The 25,230-nt window shown below is 41.6% G+C and overlaps 2 protein-coding genes across 21 annotated transcripts in view; one reads left to right on the top strand and one right to left on the bottom strand.

The window, feature by feature from the left end:
- The window catches only part of ABI1 (abl interactor 1), a 131,479-nt gene extending 128,758 nt beyond the window's left edge, over nucleotides 1–2,721 (top strand). For all 14 annotated transcript variants that reach the window (XM_045464648.1, XM_045464644.1, XM_045464653.1 and 11 more), the window contains one exon: nucleotides 587–2,721. In XM_045464648.1, coding sequence (XP_045320604.1) covers nucleotides 587–762 — 176 coding nt within the window. In that variant the 3' untranslated portion in view covers nucleotides 763–2,721. The remainder of the gene's footprint in view (nucleotides 1–586) is intronic.
- The window catches only part of PDSS1 (decaprenyl diphosphate synthase subunit 1), a 42,896-nt gene continuing 20,194 nt past the window's right edge, over nucleotides 2,529–25,230 (bottom strand). For 2 of the 7 annotated variants that reach the window (XM_045464656.1, XM_045464659.1), the window contains 6 exons: nucleotides 24,213–24,324; nucleotides 24,004–24,113; nucleotides 11,959–12,039; nucleotides 11,742–11,855; nucleotides 6,084–6,164; nucleotides 2,529–2,984 (listed from right to left, as the gene is read on the bottom strand). In XM_045464656.1, coding sequence (XP_045320612.1) covers nucleotides 2,844–2,984; nucleotides 6,084–6,164; nucleotides 11,742–11,855; nucleotides 11,959–12,039; nucleotides 24,004–24,113; nucleotides 24,213–24,324 — 639 coding nt within the window. In that variant the 3' untranslated portion in view covers nucleotides 2,529–2,843. Of the gene's footprint in view, nucleotides 4,064–6,083; nucleotides 6,165–7,319; nucleotides 7,394–8,963; nucleotides 9,177–11,741; nucleotides 11,856–11,958; nucleotides 12,040–23,999; nucleotides 24,114–24,212; nucleotides 24,325–25,230 lie in introns of those variants that run through there. The other 5 variants (XM_045464657.1, XR_006709051.1, XR_006709052.1 and 2 more) reach the window with 5 other exon arrangements.

The following is a 25,230-nucleotide window of genomic DNA, read 5'->3' as shown; positions in this document are numbered from 1 at the left end:
CAGTCTCTGAAAAATAAATAAACCTTAAAAAAAAAAAAAGTTAAAAACCCTGTTGACCTTTAAAATGTGTAAGTTGTTTTTTCTTTTTTTTTTTTAAATCTAGGGCTAGCCCCGTAAATTACATGTATATTTTCTGTGTATGAGTAGGATGAGATTTACCTCCCAGGAGATGTGTATTTTCAAATTAGATAGCTTGGGTTGTTACCTGATTTACTGATTGACTCTGTAGCTTTGCCCAGTACTTTGGGGAAATGTTGCTTTGCGGTGGCTGGCACTTAGTAGATATTTGTACAAATGAAACATCCAATACTAAAATAGGAAGATCTTTCCTGGATGGACTGGTTGAAACTATTGATTTCTAGCTAGTCAAACTGTCAGTTTTATCCTAAGACCAAGCCAGTGATTTAGGCACATTGTTTGGCCACTGACTTACCTGTATTTATTAATGTAAGAATTCACAGTTTTCATACAAATGGTTGGTTTTTGCTATACTATAGATTTAATTGGCATTACATTTTAAAATTCAGTTAATGCTGGAAATGGTGCACTTATACTTACATGGTATTTCAACTCTTTTTTTCCATAGTTGTGGCAATATATGATTATACGAAAGACAAGGATGATGAGCTATCATTTATGGAGGGTGCAATCATTTATGTAATAAAGAAGAATGATGATGGCTGGTATGAAGGAGTCTGCAATCGAGTGACTGGTCTGTTCCCTGGGAACTATGTTGAATCAATCATGCACTATGCTGATTAAATTTTTTGCTTTTAAAGTAGGTTCTTATTATTCAGTCATACTGTGGGACTATTATGGTTAACAGAATTGTCTTAAAATGTTTTCAAACGTGCCCATATTTTCAGGACATGCTGTTTTATTGGTATAATTGAATGTCTACCTGTAAGCATAAGTCTTTGAGGCAGTTTGTGTATTGCTAAACAGCAATTAATACAGGAGGCTGTCCATACCTGATTATGCTTATGTACTTACTTACACAGTTAACTTTATGACCAGCCTAAGTATTCTGGGGGTGTGGGGTAGAATATTTAACAAATCATGATTCAGACTGTACCATTACATGTTTCCGTGCAGCATGGTTACTAACGCTATGTCAGACTAATATTAAAATCAGAAAACTTCAATCCTGGTGCTGGTCATACTTTTTGTTTAGACTTTCTCATTCTTGAAATATATTTGTTTAAAGCATGCATACAAATTTATGTATTGAAATATACTTAAAAAATCCAAGATGCTTCCAATTTGTGTAATATTTACTTGGAGTACTCGTACTTAGGTCTCTTGAAATGAATTGAGTCTCTAAGGTCTCCATGTGAAACAAAACAAAGGGTTATCTGTAATGTTGTAATTTGTACCTAAGTTTTTTAATGAGTGAATTTGCATTATAAATTTTTTCCATTCATAAATAAGTGAACCAAAGGTTTTTGTCCTTTCCTTCACTGGTTTGCTTTTAAAATGAGTAAATAAATAAAGTATACTGATTTATTGCAGAATTATGGTTCTATTTTCTCAATATAGTAACTGAAAGAAAAAAAAATACTAGCCTTATCTCAACCTGTCCCAACGGCAGTGATGGATTTTTGCAGATTTAAAATCTGAGATGGGTATTTACAAGTCAATCTACTGAATTCCTTTTCTAACGTAATTTTTTCAAAGCTAAGAAAATGTGTCAAAGTGTGCACATTCTGTTAAGTCAAATTCTTAGGGACTGCTGTTATGTCCTTCAGTTTTCCAGTGGGCTGTTGTATAGTGGTTCAATAAAAGGAAACTGTAAGTCTCTTTTACGTATTGTTTTTGTAGAAGTGGGTGCAATGGACTTTTCAATAGGCACTATTAATCCATTACCTGGCACTAGCAACATAAAACGGTTTTAAAAGGAAAATAATTCAAAAAACGGTGGATCATGTATTAATCAGTGAACAGGGATATATACCTGACCAACAGATTTATATTGTCTTTTGAAATAACTGAAATGCAACACATGCACTTTGTGTGTCTCCTCTTAATTTAAGGGAAGGTTGGCGGGATGTTTTTTCTTATCTTGTGTGTAATTCTGTATTGCCTAGGATATTAAAGTAGAGCACTCAAGTGTGGGTTTCTGTGTATTGAGGCTTTGTTTGGATTTCAAATTGCAGTTATGTACTGGGCGTTACAGACTTGTAACAGCATAGTAAATGGTAAGACTAGTGCAAAACATTTATTTCTGAAAATTAAAGGCCATTATTGCTACCAAATCAATGTGACTGTTGTATATGCATTTGCCTTTGTTAATTTTAAACATGATTTCAGTATCACTAGTGATCAGCTAGCCACCTTTTTCATTTTTTCAAGTGGAATGTTCTCTTAATTTTGTATATAACCTGTTGTCTAAATTTTATGTACAGTCTTTTATAATAAACCATTCTCATATGAATTTTGGATACTGTTAAAATCTTAACTAATGTGGATTGAGATGTAGACTTCACAACTTTGTGACCTTGACTCCTATGGTGAAACAAGATAAACCATTTGAATTTTAACATTGATTATTTATTTGTGTAATGGCTTTACATGTGGATCTTAACAGTGTAAACAATACCACATATAACCATCAAGATACCTCTATTAGGATTTACAGGACTAGAGTGACAGATTCGGATGGTTTAATTACATTTAAAAAGTTTTCTGAAAAACTTTGCCAATAAAAAAATTGCCCATCAATAAGGTTGAAATGATTTTCTTTAAATGATTTTTGGTTATCTGCACGTGAAGCAAAGTATATTTCACAAAATTCCTTAGGCACAGTCTGGTAAAATAGCTGCCAGAAATAACAGAAAGAGTTGTCATTTATCCCTCGCGAGTACAATTTCTGAAAGCTGTATGAGGGCGTCTCTTTCAGGGGACGGTCGAAGTTTACTGATCTCTCTCACTGCTTCGTGGCAGTACCGCTGGGCGAGGTAGGTTGTCTGTTGCACACCATCACTCTGCGGGGGCGGGTACAGAACAAGAGAACAGATGCATCACTCACTGGATCAGCTCCGAATTCCCTGCTACAGTAGAGAATTAAGATGTACTTTTGAGATCAGGTTGATCAACAGCCAAACTATGTTTCAAGTGTCCTCCAACTCCTCGGTTCAGCTGCTTTAGGCATTTTTCTCAGAATGAGGCTAACAAAGCAGCGAACTCATATCAAATAGCCATCGCCTTTCCCTAGTTTTTAAGTATTAGTTTTTAAAAAGTTCTACATGTATACAGTATCAATTTTTAAGTGAAAAGAATCTACAGTTAAAACACAATATATAACAAAAGTACAGAGCCCTTATGATGAAAATCAATACTTTCCTCCCTCCAAAGGCACAGTCATCTGTTGGTTTTGAGGTCTTAATTAGCAACTTTAGTTACTAGCTGTTGCCTTCCTGCTGAGGAGGAGGATTTAGCCCACCCACCCTAGGCCTCTTATTTTGATAATTCTATTGCCATCTTTTCTTAATTACTTTTGTCATCATGTAGCATCAACTTTTCACTTTATCTCCAGGATATCCCATCCTATCAAGTGCTCCTATTCTTTATACATTTACACTATAGAGACTTGCATTCTCCTCTCTAACCATGATTTTATGTTGGTTCTAAAAGCTGAACACTAATAAAATACTATTTCCGTAATGTAAAAATACATTTACTGCAGAATCAAGTCTTGTACTATAATTTCATCTCCCTCTCCATGGTTCCAAGCTCACAAGGCCCCTATTCAGAATAGAATATTAGTAACATTGGTCTGAAAGGTTCTGATTTTCTGTACTTTACCAACTGATACAAAACAGGACACGTTTCAGTTTGCCCTGCCTTAGTGTACAGGAGCCCACTTATGAATGTAAATGCTTCCTTTTCTTCCTCTTTGGGAAAAAACTCCTGATCCCCAATCTTTCCACTGCCTTCATCATTCTGTTCATTGTTTAGACGGACTGCCTTAGCTCTAACAGACAGTTGTCTTCATCAAACTGTAGTTCATTCCACTGGTTTGAGTGCCTGCATCTTTCTCTTTCCTGATGTTTCCATGTTGTTCCTGAAATACATCCAGAGATAACTCAGAGAATGGGTACTGAAAGTCAACCTTATCGTTTTTTTAACTTTATTTTGAAAAAGAAAGGAAATACACGAGTGAGGGAGGGTAAGAGAGAGAGAGAGAGAGAATCCCAAGCAAGCTCTGCGCGGACATCATGGAGCTGGATGCAGGGCTCAAACCCATGAACTGTGATTATGACCTGAGCCAAAGTCGGACGCTTACCTGAATGAGCTACCCAGGCGCCTCAACTTCATAGTTTTTGAGTGATGACTTCCGCCTTCACATTTAATGGATGGTTTGGATATAAAACTCTTGTTTTGAAATGTTTCCTCATCAGGGTGCCTGAGTGGCTCAGTTGGTCAAGTGTCTGACTCAGTCTAGGTTTAGGTCATGATCTTGTGGTTTGTGAGTTTGAGCCACGTGTTGGGCTTTGTGCTGCCAGTGCAGAGAGCCTGTTTGGGATCCCCTCTCTCCCTCTCCTGCTCATGCTTGCTCTCGCTCAAAAATAAAAATAACCTTAAAAAAAAAAGTTTCTTTGTCATTTGGAAGGCCTTGCTTTCTGCCTTCTATCATCTAGTGGTTTTGCAATACACTGAGCCAGTTTTGGTCTCTTCTCCTTTTGTAGGGGCCACTCTTTTCTTTGATTTTGTTTTTTTTCTCTTCCTGAAATATGTTACCTCATTGATCCTCTAAAAGCTCATTTTCTTCCCTTGCTGTTTACGTTTTTGAAGATCTGCTCAATTTCACGTTCTAACCTTTCTTTGGAGTTTTTCACAATCAAACTTTCTTAGAGCTTGTTCTTTTTTAATATCCTGTTCTTGTTTTATGGATACAGTATTTTTCAACCCCCCCTACTGATATTTTTCTGTTTCTGTCCATCTTGGTCTCAGCAAGCATTACTCAACTATTTAGTAATCCTACCAAGTAAGTCCTACTTGTCCATCTTTCATGAAGAAATAGGGACTAGGAGCTCGGGGTGAAAGGAGTTAGAATTCAGAGGTCTTTGGAGAATTTGTTAAGTGAACATTCTTGTACTTTTCTAAATGCATTTCTGCCTGGGCTCGTTGGAACTTCATGGTTTTGCTAAGAGCAACAATTCATTTTCCCTCTTCAGTCCCACTTTTCACTTCAGTGGTTGGTGGTACTATTCTGACACCAGAACCTCTCCCAGGCACATCGACTTCATTAGCTAAAGCCCCTTCTCACACTAAGTTTTTTAGCAGTACTGCCAAACTACCCTCCACAAAGGTGGTAGCAAATTATGATGCTTAACAGTTTAGAGTTAAGAGAAATCTATCCTTAAGAGGGGCCTTGCTTTTTGGAAATCTTAGAAGTTATTATTTGGAAGTCTTTCAAGTACTGCACTAATCGCAGATCTCAGACCACACACTGGCTCACTAAAAATTGCTTGCTCCGTCTCATTCATTGATCTGTTGGCCCCAAATGACTCTGGATTTGGAATTTGGAAATAGGTCATTCTCAAAAGACAGTTATCGAAACTATGTAAAAAGATCTGGCTTCTACAGAAAAGTTGAGGATATGCAGCACTAGATGTGAAATAAGCTCACAGACCCTGAAGGTTAAACAGTCTGCCTATGTAGGTTTTTTTTTTTTTTTTTTTTTTTTTTTAAGTTACCATTGATCACAGTTGTAAGAGGGACGAGGAGAGACCACGCTGGGTAGGCAACTGCAAGAGCCCGACAACCTGGCTGTGGCTGAGACAAGAGCTTAAGCACACCAGGAGGCACAGCTGGGCGACAGGGAAAACAGCAGTGCTACCAGTGGATTTGGGGAAGGCTGGTTTCAAACTAGTGAAATCCTAATATCCAAGCCTTACCCAACGCCAATTAAATTAGTCTTCAGAAAGACTTCTGGAAGGAAAAAGAATCATACAAGTTTCTCCCTCTGTTTTTGCCAAATCAACAACTGAACACACTTGGTTTTGCATCTAAAATTTGTTACATTACTTGGCTAAAGAACTTTGCCATGTTGTAAAATAATCTTTGTAAAATAATCTTACCTGTAATACGTATTGTTGAGCTCTGTCCACATCTCCTGGTAAACTGAACCGTCTCATTATCATAGCATTCATTTCTGGGAACTAATCATAAAGAAAGAAAATCTATTTACTGCTCTTGTGAGAATCAAATGTTCTACCACTTAAGTTTGTAACAATAGGAAAAAACAAAAAGGTGGTTACATGTTTAGATGTTGGATGGGGGGGCCAGTAAATTGTAGCAATTAAAGCAGCAGAGCTAAGAGAGACACCCATTTCCAAGCCCAGGGACTGGCTGATGCTCAGGAGAGGCAGCTGTTGATGTTTGTTCATTCTGGGGTTCTTTCTATTCTATCCTTGGGCCCAACACTGAGTAAAAGAGAGTGAGGGAACAAAGTACATCCCTAACATCTCCTTATTGGCTGCTCTTCTGGTCCTCAAACTTTAGATTGAACCATAATCATCAGAGGCCTGTTGGACCACTCCCTCAAAGTTTGCCACTCAATAGGGTTGGGACCCAGGCACGCATTTCTAACAGGTTCCAGATGATGTGGGTTTTGCTGGTCTCTGCTAACATTTTGAAAAACACTCGCTTAGGATGAGGCTGGGAATTAGGCATTCTACTTTTAGTGCTAAACTGAGTGACACTGAAAGCTACTGAAGGATCTGAGCAGAGCCCTGCCTTAGCAGCTCGAGTGGAACAGAGCAACGGATGCTCAACGTTGACTGCGCCCTAGAGTCACGTGGGAAGTTTATGGCTGCTTGGATCTGCTCCCAAAGACTGTGATTGTATTGGGTGGGGGTCTGTCCTGGGCATCAGGATTTGAAAAGTTCGCCAGGTGTTTTTAATGTGCAGCCAAGGTTGAGAACCACTGAGTTACAGGAGACAGGTAGAGACAGGTTGCTGTAGTTGATTATAAAGAAGACCAAAGTTAAACTGTGGCACTAAGAGAAAAAAAGAAAATGCATACATTGAAGATAAAAATCTATATTCTGTGTTACTTAGCAATAATTCAGGAGAATTACCACCATTAACAAAATCAGGAAGTTAGGGCTCTGAGTCACTGCCATTTTCTAGATGGGAAGCTCTAGTTCTGGTGCCGACATAGCTGAGTGGGCTTCAACCTGTGTGTCCTGGCCTCCTCCTCAGTGTCCCGAGGGAGTTCAACTATGGGAGCTAAAATCCATTAGCTCTAACAGCTTCTGGTTCCATGAAATAAGAGGGAAGATATATTTAGTTTTGGACACATCAGTGCTTACAGCAGTTGCCAGTTTTTCCCTGGCAGTGAGCCTGAAGTTGTTGTCCTGTAACCACCACCACGGTATTAGTAATCCTAGAAGAAAAAATAGGGCACACATAGAAAAGCCTCAACCGGATGATGACAGAGGAAGAATTAAGAATGTTCCTTTCAGAGTCAAGTATGTGTCAGAACAAAGTTCTAAACACGTAGAGGTTGCTCACATGCTTAGAAAATGTAAAGGCCAGCAACTAGTTAGCACTTAAAACCAGTAATTTGTTTTAGTGACCTTTTAAAAGAATAAATTTTACACGAAACAAAATCAGGAAAGCTCAAATCAGTCAATTTTAGTGGTAAAAAGCAAAATTAAATAGGCATTTGTCTTAATACCACACTCTAAAACTGATTTCTGGAAGGCTATGCCCTCAAAGCTGATAATGATATTGTCCTGGGCATCTGGTAAATTACCTTGTTTATGGTATATGAGCTTTTCCTGCAACACCAACAAATATGGTAAAATGTGCTGCTTGGGTGGCTTCTCTGATTCCTTTTACTATAAAAAACATCGAGAAAGCAAAGTTTGAAGAAAATATTTGCATGGAGTGTGACTACATCCTTCCTTTAAACAAGTAGTGTGTACAATTTTAATAAGCAAATACCAAACTCTTCCCTAGGCACTGCCCTGTCGCCTTACTGTGTAGGTGGAGAAATGAGAAACCTAACAGGAACCACAGTTGCCTGCTTGCAGATTTAGTGAGCAATAAGAAAATTTTTGTTTGTCCAGGCTGTTTTAAGGGGAAAACCTTTTAAGAGTATGACAACTCCTATTCCGTGAAATATGTCCATAAACCAAACTACGAACGTGATCGATAAATGTAGTGAGCTTGCTCAGACGAAACCTGTCTAACTCTTAAGGGCCCAGCTAGTCACAACACCAACAGAAGCCTGTGCAGCTGGTGCAGGGGCTGGGGATGGTGACAGCAGTTGGAAGTACAGCTACAGGCTGACATTTAGGTCTGGTGACTTATCAAATAAGGGAAACAGAAGAAAGGAAAAGAGCTTTATTTGAGAACTAATGTAATCTCTCTCTCTCTCTCTCTCTCTCACACACACACACACACACACACACACACACACACCACCAAAAACCACTTCCATTTTGTTTCGGAAGATCTCAAAATCCAACTTCTATACTTTTTAAAGATTCAACATGATGTTTTTGTTCTTACAGAAAATACGTATACACGTATACATGGAAGGACACTGTCATCATGGGGACCTCTCAGAAATGCCGAAACTTTCCTTAAATCCCCTGTACCAAGGTTATCAAGAAACCTTCAGGAGATGTCAAAAATAGTGAATTCCAGAGAGAGGGAGTTTCTACTAAGTTGCTGGGTCCAACAAATTCCAATTACAAGACAACCCGCTGTGTGAAGTTAAAAAGGAAAAATGGCTTCCCAAGGTTGTTTGTCTTGGTGGAGACTCAGTGTTCGCAAATGGAAAAATGCAAGGGCTAATTAATTGGCAAACAAAATTCCCCTACCTGTGGAAAAGATTACAAACATCTCACAACGAGTCCACTAAATGGGTTAGGTTAACGACAAATCATGGAAGCCGACACAGAAGCTCTTCGTTGAGCATCGCCAGTGCAGAGAACGCCAGTTACCTGCTCTGCGGGAAGCCCCACTGGGGATCGGACAAGCTCTGCAGGCGCCAGCTTGCATCAGCATCAGCACTGGCACTGGTAATACACTGGGTAGTGATAGGAACACTGGTCTGAGAGGAGTTGGCGTCTAATTGTCTGCTGTGCCATTTACCAGATGTTTAATTTTGGCCAAGTTTGCACATCACTTTCTTATTTGTAGAATGGGCATAATACCTACCACAAAGAGGAGTTGTGAGATTAGAGGTAACGTATGAAAGAATCCTTTGCAGACCACAAAAACAATGCATTTTCATTAAATGAAGATACTGCACAGTCTTCTGTTATTTTGGAACTTGTTTTACCCTAAATCACTTTGAGCCCCATAAATATCTGACACATTTCTGGCCAAGAACCCCTTTTTTGCTGATATAATCTGTAGTAGAGACTAAACCTGATATTTTCTTTTAAAACGACGACGCTTTTTTGTACTAACTTTTGCCGATAAGCCACAGGACAGAAACAGCTGATCTACTTAGGAAGCAGGTTCTTTCCAGAGTCACTTCCCTCTTGGCCTCACTCTGTGTTCCCCTTTCTAGGCGGCCATGTGCCTCTTAACTCCCTTTTCCTACTGCCTTGTGGGCAGATGGGAACAGCACTGTCTGGTGAGGGTGAATGGGTACCTCGTGACGCTGCATTTCCCAGTGAGACACCCGTAGCACTGTGGTTAAGGACGCGGTAAGCTTCTGTGTATTCCTTTTCCTTGCCCCCGCCCCCCTTTTTTAAACCAGTATTTTTAAATCTCTTATGTATTACTGACCACATATAGGTCGGGGTGATACAGGAATGATCCATTTTTCCCCAACTTTGTCCCAGTGTATCTGAAAGGAGAACAATTCACAACTCCTTTGTGTAGAAGAAAGTTAATTAGTTTCTGTTGAAATAGGTTCATAGTGAAACAATCAGAAGAGGCATCCATTCTCCATCCATCATCTTAAAAGGTTCAGTGGAGTCAGCTGTTAGTGTCCTGGGGCTCATGACAATTATTTGTCATTGGTAAGATTTCTAAAAGTACGGCACACCAAGCTTTTTAGTAGACTACAAGCTTCTTTAGGAAAAGGGCCTGTTCCTTAGTCATCTTGATAACCTCAGGGCCTCACTGAAAGAATCCTCACTGAGCTGGCAGTCTCCATTCCCTCCATTCCTCCTGTTCCTGACTCAACATTTACTAACAGCGTCTGAATAGACTAACGTTTGGAGTCTGTACAGACAGCAGCCAGTGACTGATCTTTCTGGCCTCAGGCATGCCTTTACGTTTACATGGTTTATGAATCCTCCGTTTTGTGGGTTAATAGTAAAAAAGAAAATGTTCCTTGCTCATGCTTTAATGTATACAAGAGGATTTTATAAATTTTGTCGGAACTTAGCACATGTATCATTATTGAGTTTTGGGCTGGCAAGTTAGTCTCATGAGGAGAAAGAACCCATCTATAACACGTCGTTCTCTTCTCACCTCTGCCTCAAAATTCTGAGAGGACAGAGCCTGGTAGTGAGGACTGCTATTTCCACAAAGGGCTTCAACATCTCCTTTTGGGTGGGTGAGTGGGTACTTCATTCCTCAGTTGACTGATGTCCACTAGCGTTGGCCAAGATCACCTGGTCCACCCCGCCCCTTCACCCCTGCCAGCTGCTAGATTCCCCTAAAGGAGAATTACCCTGGTTATGGCTCTGCTAGACAGTGGACAAAAGATGATCTCTCCTTCCCTGGGTGGGAAATTGATCAAAAGCAAGGTCACTGGTTTCAATAATGTCAAAACAGAATCCTTGAGTTCTACGGAAGACATAGTTTATCTCTGTAAATTGTGAGAAAGAATACAGGCAAATCTCTCAAAAACTAAAAGTTACTAAAATTTTAGACCAAAGAGCTAATAATTCTTCATTTCATGGATTGGTGATGAACATCTTATTGCTTTGCTAAATACTGGATTAAATATGCTGCAAAGTTACAATCTATTAAAAAGATGTCCAAATGCCAGCCAATGTCCCACTCACTTCAAACCACACTTGGCCCAGCCACAGCCATGTGGCCGGCCTCCAGAGCAGGCTCTGGAAATAAATGTCTGCCTCGCCAGTCCCTGCAGAATCTCTGAAGCTTCCTAAGCTTTTTCATCCACGTGAAGGAGAATATGAAGGCAGCTTTTACTTACTTCCTTAATTGACAGTCCCTCAATCTGGAGAAAGAAAGAACTATGTGGTTCTAGTTGTCCTTGTAAATGTTCTTGACATTTTGAGGCAATGGCCAAGGCCCTCTGAGAGCAGCAAACATTCCCATTAAACTTCTAGAACTGCAGAATTTCTTATGCTGGGAGGCCCTTCCAGTGCCTTTTTAAGGGGCTCTGAGGCACATCCCAAATCCAGTCCTATAATCAAGATGTGGAAACCATTCACCTTGTCAGTGCCTAAAATACATGGAAATAATTGTAATGCTACCTTAAATACATACAGCATTTAATTTACGAGGTACTTCCGAGCATTTTCTCAGTTAATCCTCAGTACGACCCTGAGGGGAAAGTTGTAATCTCTTCCGTTTCAAGTTTTATTCACAGATAAAGCTTAGAAGTAAAATGGCTGGTCCCAACATCTCAGCCCCAGGGCCAGGATTAAATCTAGGTCCAGGTCTCTTACCTGAATGCTTTCCCTTATCTCCCCTATCAGCTTACCTAAATGCTTACCCCATACCTTCCCATCAGCTGTGCCTGGAGCAGACAAAGCAGTGTGTCCAAGGGAGTTTGGAAAACCTACCTGTTGGCAAGCGAACAGGACAGGGCCGGTGGCTAACCCAAGCTTCAGATCTGCCGACGTTGGTTTGCCCATCTGGTCAGAACATGAGGTGAAGTCCAACACGTCGTCTATTAGCTGGTGGAAGGGAAAGAGGGGCATCTAGAGCACCACATCCCGCATCGCGGCTGCCCCTCCCACTGTGCCAACAGGCCACGTTCTTAAAAAGCAGCAGACCAACCTGAAAGGCTATTCCCACATTTTTCCCGTATTGATAGGCAATCTCATGCACCACTGGATCAGGGCATCCGAGGACAGAGACCTGAAGCAGAGAGAGAATTCTGAGATAAGCTGCTGGCAGGCCCGAGCCGGGCAGCCCCAGTCTGTGTGCACAGATGCATCCATCCGGTCCCTCAAATGAGAGGCAGTGAGGCTGGTCAGGAGATACTGCAGCAGAGGGAGATCAAACATGCATACGACACTGGTGCTTTTAATAAAAGGATGTCAGCTTCAGACGGTTTTTTCAAATTTTAAGGAAACCACCTTCCACCCCTTTCCCAGATAAGTCATCTTTCCCACTGCTTCCGGCACTCGGTGCTAAACCTGGCCTAAATGTTGGCTTTATTTTTATTTTTCTATTGATGTAGACCTTATTTTAGGGCTAGCTAGTCTGATCTAATCACACATGATGTTGCTATATATGTATTTCCTCATTTGTAGTTTCTTTTAATACTAAATTTTTGGTGATTTCACTTATTTCTCAAATGCAGCTATTTCCTCACGTGTGAAACAGCCTCAGACCTCGCGCTTCTGACATCCTGTTTTCTCATTCTCAAGGGTCTTCATGGTCCTACTGCTCCTGTATTTCTCTTGCAAGAAGTAATTAACTGCATGGAAACTTTTTTTTTCCTTTCTTTTTCAGTGGAGGAGAAGTAAGACTTCTAAGCACTTTTTAAAACTCAAAAAAAAAACTAGCTGGCTCCGGCACTTGAGTGCCTTTCCCACTGCTCCGCTAAGCAGACCCTGCCACATTTCCAGAAAACAAAGACTGGGTAAAAACCGAAAGGAGGGAACAGGAATGAGGTCTACTCCACCGGAGAGGAAATGTCTACGCTGACTCCATGAGAAAGGCAGACGAGGTGCGGTCTCCTTCCCGAGGTGGGTCACTGATGATGAAGGATCCTGTCCTTCGTGACCCTCTGGTCGGCACCCTCTTTGCTCAGGCATCTGTGTAGCCCAGTGGTGCGGACTCTGCGGTTAGCCTGCCAGGGGCGTGTAAATACGCCACGAATTACCACGTGAGCTTAGCGTATTACTTGGTATTTCTGGGCTTCAGTTTCCTCATCTGTAAAACGCAGGATCAAAAGCACTTAGCTCATAGGGCTGCTGTGAGGAATACACGCGATGCTGCTTTTAAACCTCAGCAGAGTGCTGGGCATCTGGCCATAACACTAGATGTTTGCTGTTGTTGTTAATTCTCCTCCTCCTCCCCTTCTCCTAGGTGCAGGAACAGGAGCTGGGTAGTGTCCATGCTCGGAGGCTAATTAAAGCCAGATCATACAATCTGGGCAACATTCTCTTAGCCCTGAGAATGTTTTTGATGACTTAATAAGTCTGTGACCGCGTTAATGTTTGGCTGCAGGTCCTTGATACAAATTTGCCTGTCATGAAAGGTCAGGTGGCCACTTGAATGAATAACAAACTCACAACCGCTTTCAACGGCACAGACCTGACCACTGACAGGCACGGATCCACGTACAGGAAGAGATTCCTCTTTTCAACCAAACTAAAAAATCTATGACACCAGCTGGGAGACGATTTAGAAATTTTGACAAGAGTCAAGATAGCCATCAACTTGGCCGAAAGAGTAAGTGTGGTAAGATCTGGGCAGCCGAGGATGTGCTGAGCTCAGAACACAATGACACCCCCTTTCCAGGCAGAAATAACTCAGAGAGCGAGCCTGTTCATGCTGTTACTTCAACACAAAACAGCACAGAAATGCCAGCTTTCTTCCTGAAAAGTAAGAGATATTTAAAAACTCTCTTCTATTTCTAAACTCACTGGATTAAAATTTATGGAGTACATATGATGAGCACTTTACATTATCTTAGTTAAGCTGCACAGTGTCCCAGAAGCATTTCTTTTGTGGTTGATGATGATAAGAGCGAACAATTACCAAGCCCTCATCATATGCCAGGAGCTATTCTGAGATTTCTCGTGTATTAACTCACTTACGGGCCAGGCCTGGAGGCACAGAGAGCACCAGATGTTACAAGGCTGGGAAACGGTGGAATGAGAATTTGAACCCAAGAGTCGGACTCCAGAGACCATTCTCTTAATCACTTTATTACACTGCTTCCAAGGGGCGCAAAACAGAAGCCCAAAGAAGTCAAATCATGTGCCCGAGGAAGCAGAAAGCTGTGTGGTCTGGGCGCACCGCCCGCAGCTCACACGCTACCACAGAAACGAGTGATACTTAATGGGCAGCTTCCGCTTCATAGGCGGGGAAGGGACATTTCTGCCCAGATTTCCACGCCTGGGGTGCAAAGACCGTTCCTCAGTGCCCAGAGAATCCCGCTCCCCCACGCTGGGTAAGGATCGCCTGGATCCGCCCCGTGCAGGTGGAGAAGTCACAAGCCGTGCAACACAAAAAGCACAGAGGAGGTGTGCGGACAGGACACAAGCGCTTCTTGTGCTCAGCGTCAGGGGAGAGGTGCCTCTTATCTTTCCAGATGTGGGTGGAGGATGAGGAATGACAGGGGAAAAGAAAGTGGAGCCTGGCTAACCTTTCTGTTGGAAGCAGGCCCACAGCAGGTCCTGCTGTACGCGTGTGGCTCTTCTGGGGGAAGAGGAGGAAGGTCTCAGAACGTTCTCATGAGCCTGGTCTCAGAGAGGCTGGGGAGCACAGGCTGCATTGCAGGGACCAGCACTTGGTGTTCATCAAGCATCTCTGTGTCACCAAGGAAGTTAAGACATCTATCCTGAAGACACACAGATGCCTCGTGTCTTCTTTATTAAAAAAATGGTGGAGATTATTGGAGCTCCATTCTTACATACAAAATATCGAAATGGGTGTTGTCATGTCAAAAACCAACTAAAAATACTGGGGGAGAATATATGCAACATAATATCATAGATAAACTGCTAATATTCTTACTATATAAAGAGCTCTTTTTTGTTTTGTTTTAAAGTATATTTATTTCGGGGCGCCTGGGTGGCGCAGTCGGTTAAGCGTCCGACTTCAGCCAGGTCACGATCTTGCGGTCCATGAGTTCGAGCCCCGCGTCGGGCTCTGGGCTGATGGCTCAGAGCCTGGAGCCTGTTTCCGATTCTGTGTCTCCCTCTCTCTCTGCCCCTCCCCCGTTCATGCTCTGTCTCTCTCTGTCCCAAAAATAAAAATAAAACGTTGAAAAAAAAAATTAAAAAAAAAAAAAAAAAGTATATTTATTTTGAGAGAGAGAGACAGTGAGGGAGGGGCAGAGAGGGAGGAAGAGAGAGAGAATCCCAAGCAGGCTCCAGGCTGCTAGCGCAGAGATCATGACCTGAACGGAAATCAAGAGGTGGATGCTCAATGCACTGGGCTGCCCAGACGCCCCTGTAAAGAGCTCTTTAAAACTAGGGGCATGGGGGGACCAAACACGTTAGAAGATGGGCAAAAGACACTGGCAAATAACAAAAACTGAAGATATAAAAATGGCCCTTAAGCACCTGAAATGTTCAAGTTCACTTAGAAGGGAGAAATGCAAATTAAAACCCCACTGCAATAACATTTTCTCATCTATCAAACTGGCAGAAACTGAAAAGCCTTACAACACATTCAGTGAGCGAGGCTGTGGGGAAACAGGCAGGAAGCGCACATACCCTGGTGGTGAGAACATCTGAGAGTACAGTCCTTATGGAGGGAAATGTGGTGGGGCAAGAACCACACACACAACTACCTTCAAATACACCTGGAAGGTACACTGCTAACAATTCAAAAACACACTGGAGCGACTGAGTGGCTCAGTTGGTTAAGCGTCCAAATTCAGCTCAGGTCATGATCCCGCAGTTCACGAGTTGGAGCCCCGCATTGGGCTCTATGCTGACAGCTTGGAGCCTGGAGCTTGCTTCAGATTCTGTGTCTCCCCCCACCTCTGCACCTCCCCCACTCATGCCCTTGGGCTTGTGCGCGCTCTCGTCTCTCTCTCAAGAATAAAGAAACGTTAAAAAATAAAAATAAAAAACATACTTGCATAAGGTTAGGCACTATAGTATTATTTGTAACTGTAAACTACTAGAAGCCTAAACACCCATATATAGGAGTGGCTGAGAAAACCACGGTATATCCACTCCATAGGATACGAAGCAGCTGTTTAAAAAATGAGGAAGAGGGGCTCCTGGGTGGCTCAGCTGGTTGAGAGTCTAACTCCTGATTTTGGCTCAGGCCATGATCTTATGGTCATGAGATGGAGCCCGCCTCAGGCTTTGTGCCGCGTGTGGAGCCTGCTTAAAATTCTCTCTCCCTCTCTCTCTCTCAATACAATACAATACAATACAATACAATACAATACAATGAGAGGAAGATTCTACAGAGCAGCATGGGATGATATCCCTGATACACTGTTAATTGAAGAAAGCAAGGTGCAAAGGTCAGACAGACACAGAAAAGGTAGCACAGCATCCTACTTTTCCTTGCAAAAAAGAAGGGGAAACAACATGCATGTGGGGCTGTTCATCTGTGTAAAAAGAAACACAGGAAGGAGGAAGCAGAAGCAAAGAGACTGGTCACTCACAGGGTGGGTGGAAAGGATGAGGAGGGGGATGGGACACATGGGAATGGTGGGCAAGTACCAGTCTGTATACACTTCTGACTTAAGGAGCTAGGTTAACATTTCATACACTCAAAACCACACCAACAGCCTCCAACCCCCACAAAAACAAAATCGGTTAAGAATGGGAGGGGACCTCTAAAATGGAGTAAAAAATAATCTAACTTATATTTCAAATAATAATATAACCACACTGAAAAGAGGTAACTTCAAACACAGATTTTTGATTATATTATCCTCAGGCTAAAGACAAAAAGGAACTATAAACAAATACTGAACTACTAGGTTTTTGTTTTTTACAGAGATAGGAGTTACCAATTTTTTTTTTTTTTTTTAATTTTTTTTTTCAACGTTTATTTATTTTTGGGACAGAGAGAGACAGAGCATGAACGGGGGAGGGGCAGAGAGAGAGGGAGACACAGAATCGGAAACAGGCTCCAGGCTCTGAGCCATCAGCCCAGAGCCTGATGCGACGCTCGAACTCACGGACCATGAGATCGTGACCTGGCTGAAGTCGGACGCTTAACCGACTGCGCCACCCAGGCGCCCCAGGAGTTACCAATTTTTAAACCCCTTTGGTATATTCTAGGGGACTGAGCAAATAAATATATTGTGGAGAATGGGAGTCAAGCTTCTCATTCTTGGGGAAAGAAGCTACAAATACAGTCGACCTCTGAGCAATATGGGGGTCAGGGGTGCTGACACCCCTCCACGTCCTGTGCAGGTGACAATCTGCATATAATTTTTGACTCCCCCGAAACTTAACTATTAATAGCCCACTGTTGACCAGAAACCTCACTGATGACACATTCGATTAACACATACTCTGTATATGTATTATATACTACATCCTTACAATAAAGCTATAGAAAATGTTCTTTAAAAAATCATAAGGAGAAACTACTTTCATAGTACTATACTGTATTTATTAAAAAGAAAAAAGATAACCCGCATATAAGGATCTGTGCTGTTCTAACCTATGTTGTTCAAAGGTCAACTGTATGGAAGGACAGAATGCTAGATAAATCATGAATTCTGTGGAATGAGCCAACAATATGATACATCACTGTTTGGATACACATAGATGGGAAATAAAAAGATCAAGACATAAACATACCTGTGTGTGTGTGTGTGTGTGTGTATATATATATATATATATACAAATTTCCTATTTCTGTCTACTATCATTGGAAGGCCCAATGATACCTAGTGGAGAGATCTTGGTTTCTAAATACCATTCTCCAACAAAAGAACAGGGCTCTTTGGAGAAATTATGAATCCTAGTGTTGGGAAGGACAAGATGAACCTGGAACGTCTTCTGCCAGAAATTAATGAAGTGTTGGGGCCCCTGGGTAACTCAGTCAGTTGAGCGTCTGACTCGTGATTTTAGCTCAGGTCGCGATTGCAAGTTGTGGGCTCGAGCCCCGTGTCTGGCTCCACACTGAGAATGGAGCCTGCTTGGGATTCTCATTCATTTTCTCTCTCTCCCCCCCTTCCCCGCCACTTGCAATCTCTCTAAAAAATAAAGAAATTAAGTAAGTGCTAAAAGAATGATGGGGGTAGATTAAAAGGACACAGAAGCCAGGTTAAAAGGCCTTCCCCACTGGCCAAATATGGGATAATTCAGCATTCAGATAAATAACAGTAAAGGGTTATAATCCATAGAATAAGAATCCAAGAGTTCACAGAGATAAGATAGTCCTTAAATCAAATACCCTTCTATGGTAGAAGCAAGATGTTGAAGGAATGACAGAATTCACAAAACAGTGACTTGGCAGCCATTGTGGTAATAAGTGTCTGAGGAAAGAATCATAAATAGATGTGAAAACCAGAGAGAGTTTGATAAGCAGATTTACATAATCTCATAATCCCTCCCCAGATAGGGAAAAATAGTAACCTGAAAATGAAGTAACCTGGCAGTTACTACTGCAATCAAGTGATCAAAGTGAACATCACCAGTAACAGCACAAAAGGGCGTCACGTGGCCCCTGACGTGACGAACTGAGCAGGTGGCATCCTTTTTGTTGTTTTCCTGTGCAAAATGCATAACCGGTATCTAAGTTTGCAAAGCAGCAAACAGATCCAACTTGAAAGGCTCAATGACACATTAAAAAATCAAGGTAATGGGGGCGTCTCGGTGGCTCAGTTAAGTGTCCAACTCTTGGTCTCAGCTTAGGTCATGATCTTGTGGTTTATGAGATTGAGCACTGTGTCGGCCTCTAGGCTGACACAGTGCAGCCTGCTTGAGATTCTCTCCCCCTCTCTCTGCCCCTCCCCTGCGTATGCTCACTTGAGCTATCTCTTTCTCTCTCTCCCTCTCAAAATAAATAAATAAACTTAAAAAAAAATCAAGGTAATATAAGAGCAAAGATGGACTGAGGAACTTGTTGCGCACTGAGACATCAAAGACTTATGACAGTTAAATGCAACAAGAGATCCTCGACTGGATCCTGGACCAGAAAAAGTTTTCCCCTTTTTTTTAATAATTTTTTTTTTTTGTTTACATTTATTCATTTTTGAGAGACATAGAGCACACATGGGGGAGGGGCAGAGAGAGGGAGATACAGAATCTGAAGCAGGCTCCACTCTCAGCTGTCAGCACAGAGCCCGACGCGGGGCTCAAACTCACGAACTGTGAGATCATGACCTGAGCCGAAGTCGGAGGCTTAACTGACTGAGCCACCCAGGAGCCCCTCCCCTTTCCTTATTACAATATTATGACAGCTGGCAAAATAGGAATAAGGTCTATGTGTAGATTAGACAAGAATTTTGTACCAAGACACTGTTCTGCAAATACAACCCACAAAACAGAATCCTGTGGTAGCATACTGTGGCTTTAGAAATAAAGTAACAGGAAGACAGCCCATTGATTCCAGGCCTCATGCAACACTGGAGAGTATACAAATTTGGAAAAAAAGAAAAGAAAAGAAAAACAAACGAATGCAGGATTATCATACCCAGTTCTGGGTTCCAATCCCAGCTCAGCCATGTCTGACTGAATAACACTGGATGGGCCACTGGACCTCTCAGATCTCATTCCCGTGAGATTTTTCTGGGGAACAAATCACGGCTTCCACTGGTAAGCTCGGGTGTATTCTATATGACTAGGACACAAATAAATAACCTTTCATTTAAAAATATTACTTCCATTTTCCTATCAATCAGTGTCATAAAATAATCCTAGAGGGGGTCCTGGCTGGTTCAGTCAATGGAGCATGGGACTCTTGATCTAGGGGTCAAAGCCTAGATCATGACCCATGATCATGAGTTCAAGCCCCACATTAAGCATGGAGTCTACAAGAAAGACAGACATAGAAAGACAGGACAGGACAAGAGAGGAAAGGAAGAAAGGAAAATATAATCCTTATTATTTTTTTTTTTAATTTTTTTTTTTAACGTTTTTATTTATTTTTGAGACAGAGAGAGACAGAGCATGAATGGGGGAGGGTCAGAGAGAGAGGGAGACACAGAATTGGAAGCAGGCTCCAGGCTCTGAGCCATCAGCCCAGAGCCTGACGCGGGGCTCGAACTCACGGACCGCGAGATCGTGACCTGGCTGAAGTCGGACGCTTAACCGACTGCGCCACCCAGGCGCCCCAATATAATCCGTATTTAAAACAAAACAAAACAAAACAAAACAAAACAAAACAAAACACACCAATCTTAGACAACCCTCTCTTAGTTTTTATACTATTTCTACTAAAAAATAACAATGAGTGATTAAAGTTAACAGGATAAATTATAAGCTGCTAAATTTCCTTCAAATTCCCGTAACATCTTAGAATTCTATTAATTATTCTACAATAATTCTGATGTTTAAATTCTCTGTATTTCCTCTTTTTGGCACTTCTGGTTTGCTTTGCATGAACTTTTGGAGCCCAAATGTCTTTGCATTTTAAATACCAGGAGTACATAAAAATAGCCATTTTGAATATGCAACACCCCTGGAATATTTCTACCCATAGGCACTTAAATATAGAACCTTTTATTTAGAGCGCTCACACTATGATTTTGCCTTATTATTCTAACAGCTCTGGAGTATAGGAATAAATCATATAAAGAGTAGTTGTGGGATGATGCCGGAATGCCTCCTAGTGGACAGCACGAAGCATTTCATTTTAAAAAAGGGTCGAGCCATGTTAATACACATGTCCACTGTTTACTTGCTAATCTGTGAAGAATGAAGTGCAATTTATAAATGAATATGTGTGCTATAACGTCTCCGGCTTCCTAAGCAGAGCATTGTGACCACACCACGATCAAGGCTTTCCTTGGTGCCTTGGGTCCATGTCCTTGGCCCTTCGTAGGGTTGAATCATCTGCAAGCTTCACTTAATGCCCTAGTGTGCCTTATGAAGTTGGCTCTCCATCTTCATGGAGATTTTGACCATCAAAGGTATGATGATCAATGAAGGGTTTATGTAGCAACTTTATGAAACCCTTTTAAAATGAGTGATTCTTTTATTTGGCATTCTAATGTCTACCATATTTTCAGCCAACTCTCTTTTTATTTAAAAAAAAAAATGTTATTTATTCATTTGAGAAAGTGAGAGAGTGCATGAGCTGGGGAGGGTCAGAGAGAGAGAATCCTAAGCAGGCTCCATGCTGCCAGCGCAGAGCCTGATGCAGGGCTCAAACTCACGAACTGTGAGATCATGACCTGAGCTGAAATCAAGAGCCAGATGCTCAACCAACTGAGCCACCCAGATGCCCCAGCCATCTCTCTTTTTAAAAAACCACACAGGCAATTCTTTGCAAAAAATATTGGCCCTTTCACTAAAGACAAAAATGGCTGAAGTCATGGCCAGCATGTTCTACATAATTCACATTTCTTAGTGTTTCAATTTTGTGTTTTTAGGAAGAAAATGTCTGCATTCTTTTAGGATTCACAATTATCCATTTCTTGACGCTTTTCAGAATGGAGACACTATTGGCAAGGGGCCTTTTTCACTGAAGAGACCTGAGGAAAAGTGCTCTTTAACTGCAGGAATGTTGAGAGAGCATCATGGCAGCAATGTCCATCTGTCCCCTGAAGGTCTCCCTCTGTTGCTGCTTTGATCGCAACCTACTTGCCAGGTTTCATCTCTGCCACATTGGTTACGCGGAGGTATGGTTAGATGAGTAATCCTATGAAGAGAACTGGCTCTCATTTAGGGGCTAGAACCAAATACCACATGTTGTATAAGGACAATACTGACTTTTTTTTGAGACAGTGTGAGCAGGGGAGGGACAGAGAGGGGGAGGACAGAGGATCTGAAGTGGGTTCTGCGCTGACAGCAGCAAGGCCCAATGCAGGGCTTGAACTCATGAACTGTGAGACCATGCCCTGAGTCGCACTTGGATGCTCAATCACCTGAGCCACCCAGGTGCCCCAAGAATACTGGCTTTAAAAAAAAGAAGAGTGCTCTTCAGCAAATGGTGCTGGGAAAACTGGACAGCGACATGCAGAAGAATGAACCTGGACCACTTTCTTACACCATACACAAAAATAAACTCTAAATGGGTGAAAGACCTAAACGTAAGACAGGAAGCCATCAAAATCCTCGAGGAGAAAGCAGGCAAAAATCTCTTTGACCTTACCCGCAGCAACTTCTTACTCAACATGGTCTCTGGAAGCAAGGGAAACAAAAGCAAAAACTAACTACTGGGACCTCATCAAAATAAAAAGCTTCTGCACAGAGAAGGAAACAATCAGCAAAACTAAAAGGCAATCAACGGAATAGGAGAAGATATTTGCAAATGACATATCAGATAAAGGGTCAGTATCCAAAATCTATAAAGAACTTGTCAAACTCAACACCCAAAAAACAAATAATCCAGTGAAGAAAAGGGCAAAAGATATGAATAGCTACTTCTCCAAAGAAGACATCCAGATGGAAAACAGACACATGAAAAAATGCCCAACATAACTCATCATCAGGGAAATGCAAATTAAAACCACAATGAGATACCACCTCACACCTGTCAGAATGGCTAAAAATAAATAACTCAGGCAACAAAAGATATTGGCAAGGATGAAGAGAGGAGGAACCCTTTTGCACTGCTGGTGGGAAGGCAAACTGGTGTAGCCACTCTGGAAAACAGTATGGAGGTTCCTCAAAAAATTAAAAATAGAACTACTCTACGACGCAGCAATTGCACTACTAGGCATTTACCCAAGGGATACAGGTGTGCTGATTCAAAGGGGCACATGCACCCTGATGTTTATAGCAGTGATATCGATAATAGCCAAAGTATGGAAAGAGCCCAAATGTCCACTGATGGATAAATAGATAAAGAAGATGTGACATACATACATACATACATACATACATACAGTGGAATACTACTCAGCGATGAAAAAGAAATGAAATCTTGCCATTTGCAACTACATGGATAGAACTGGAGGTATTATGCTAAGCGAAATTAGAGAAAGACAAATATATGACTTTACTCACATGAGGAATTTAGGATGCAAAACAGATCAACATAAGGGAAGGGAAGCAAAACTAAAATAAAAACTGGGAGGGGGAAAAACATAAGAAACTTTTAAATACAGAGAACAAACTCAGGGTTGCTGGAGGGATTGTGGGCGGGGGGATGGGTTAAATGGGTAAGGTATTAAGGAAGACACTTGTTGGGGATGAATCACTGGAATCTACTCCTGAAATCATTATTGTTGTACATATGCTAACTTGGATGTAAATTAAAAAATAAAAATAAATAAAAATAAAAGTGGCAGTAAATCCAAGCCAATGCCTCTCAGAATGGGAAAAATAAAACATAAAAACAAGAAGCCCAGAGGGAAGGTCAGGGAGGGAAATCAAGGGAGAGAAAAGTTATGGTGCACACTCGATTTACAGCCCAAAGAAAAATGGCTTGTTTATAGCTCATTCCCCAAAGATTGGAGGATCTACTACTCCTAATAAAGAACAAAGAAAACTAGGACAACCTAACAGGTATTTTTTCTTGGGCAGAAGTGCCCAATTCTTGATTTTGGCTCAGGTCACGATTCCAGGGTCGTGAGACCGAACCCTGCGTCAGGCTTCGAGCTAGGAGCCTGCTTAAGATTCTCTCTCTCTTCCTCTGCACACCACCCCCCCACCAAACAGGGCACTTTGTAACTTTTTAAGGCTAATATGTCAGAAATGGTATATGGGACAACAACCATGAAAGACATTATTCCACTAATCACTACAAGTTTTTCAACATGTTAAACAGTCTGGAGAGTAAACTGGGTGAAGATAGCTTATTCTGATTCTGTTCTTGGCGGGGAAGGATGAAGAGTGAATGCACGCACAGCAAAAGAAGACAGTGAACATGAAACCCACAGCAGAAGATCCCAGTGTTTGGGGATGTAATTCTCTCAATGACCTCTTGGGATTCTGGTTACTATTTTAAGGTTCTCCAGTGAAATGTTTCCCAGGAAAATTAGCTCTCAAGAAAGAGCTATGAGGCATTTTTTTTTTTTTAACGTGAACAAAGACAGAACGTACATACTGCTTTACAACTGTTGGCTATCAGACTGGCAGTCTTCTTGAAGGTCTTTTCAAGGTAGTGTGCGAATCTCTCGTTCTCATTTTCTTTTGACCCTAGCTGAAGAAACTCGCCTATAAAGAAAGAAAGGGGTAATTTGCGATACGGTTTGATTGCCTGGATAACTCTACTGAGACTGAATTAAAAAAGCAGCAGCGTCAGAATTAACCTACCACGCACCAAATCTTCAATAACTTGGGTTAAAATAGATATGACAGTTGTATTTCCGATCCGTGCCAGAGCTATAGATGCTGCAGAAAGAATTAGATCACCAGCGAGAACAGCCTAGAAAAGAAAAAAGAAAACAACTCAGAGAAAAGGATCGGAGCAGTGGAGCCAACAATGAAGCTGGCTCCTCAAAAGATAAATACAGAAAGGGAGGGAGGGCTCATCTTGGCCGTGAGTCTTCCCCTACCTCTTCCTCAGTAGGACTCTGCAATCGTCAGTTACAGATTCGGCACATAGTGGGAATGGGATCAGTTCCCAGAGGTTACCCAGTCTCTCCGATCAGAGCTGAGGAAGTGGATGCGTGGAGATGGACAGGGTCAAACTCTCTCGCTTCATCCCTGGGCCCCACCAGGGTACAGTTGTCCTCAGACTGGCCGTGCTGGACACTTGCTCTTTGCTCACACCGTGCTGTTGTGTCTGTGCACCTATCATTTCTTCTACTCAGAAAGTCCTTCCCCTTCTTCACTGAGCTGACTCCTCTGCACAATTAACACAGAGGACACTTCTAGGAAGTCCACTTGGATCTGCATGAGAACAGCACCCTGTGCATACTGCAGTCTTCTCATTTTTCTTCAACTACTGATTCCCTATCTACCAACTCCTTGAGGGCACGGGCTGGGAATGATCTCAGCCAGCACTTGGCACACCCCAGCGCCTGGCATTTTTCTCAATGAAAACCAAACCAGGGAATCCTGGCTCCAAGTTCAATGCTCTTTGCACTGTATTACACTGCTCCTCATTCTTAGATAAAATTTTTTGTAGTGAACACTAGATAATCAATATTTTTTCCAATCTTCTTTAGAGTGGGAGTAGATGTCCATACTGTATTTGTAGCTTATTAAAAATTATATATAACTGAATTACAGGCTGTAATTAAACAAACTCATTTTCATATTTAAAAATATGCCTACATTTTATGTTATAGTTATAAATGGTTGATCTCATAGACATTTTAATTCATAG

The sequence above is a fragment of the Leopardus geoffroyi genome, chromosome B4, assembly GCF_018350155.1.
Source record: "Leopardus geoffroyi isolate Oge1 chromosome B4, O.geoffroyi_Oge1_pat1.0, whole genome shotgun sequence".
In the NCBI taxonomy this organism is placed as follows: domain Eukaryota; kingdom Metazoa; phylum Chordata; class Mammalia; order Carnivora; family Felidae; genus Leopardus; species Leopardus geoffroyi.
The sequence above is the reverse complement of the archived record's forward strand: the minus strand, read 5'-3'. Positions and strand labels throughout refer to the sequence as shown.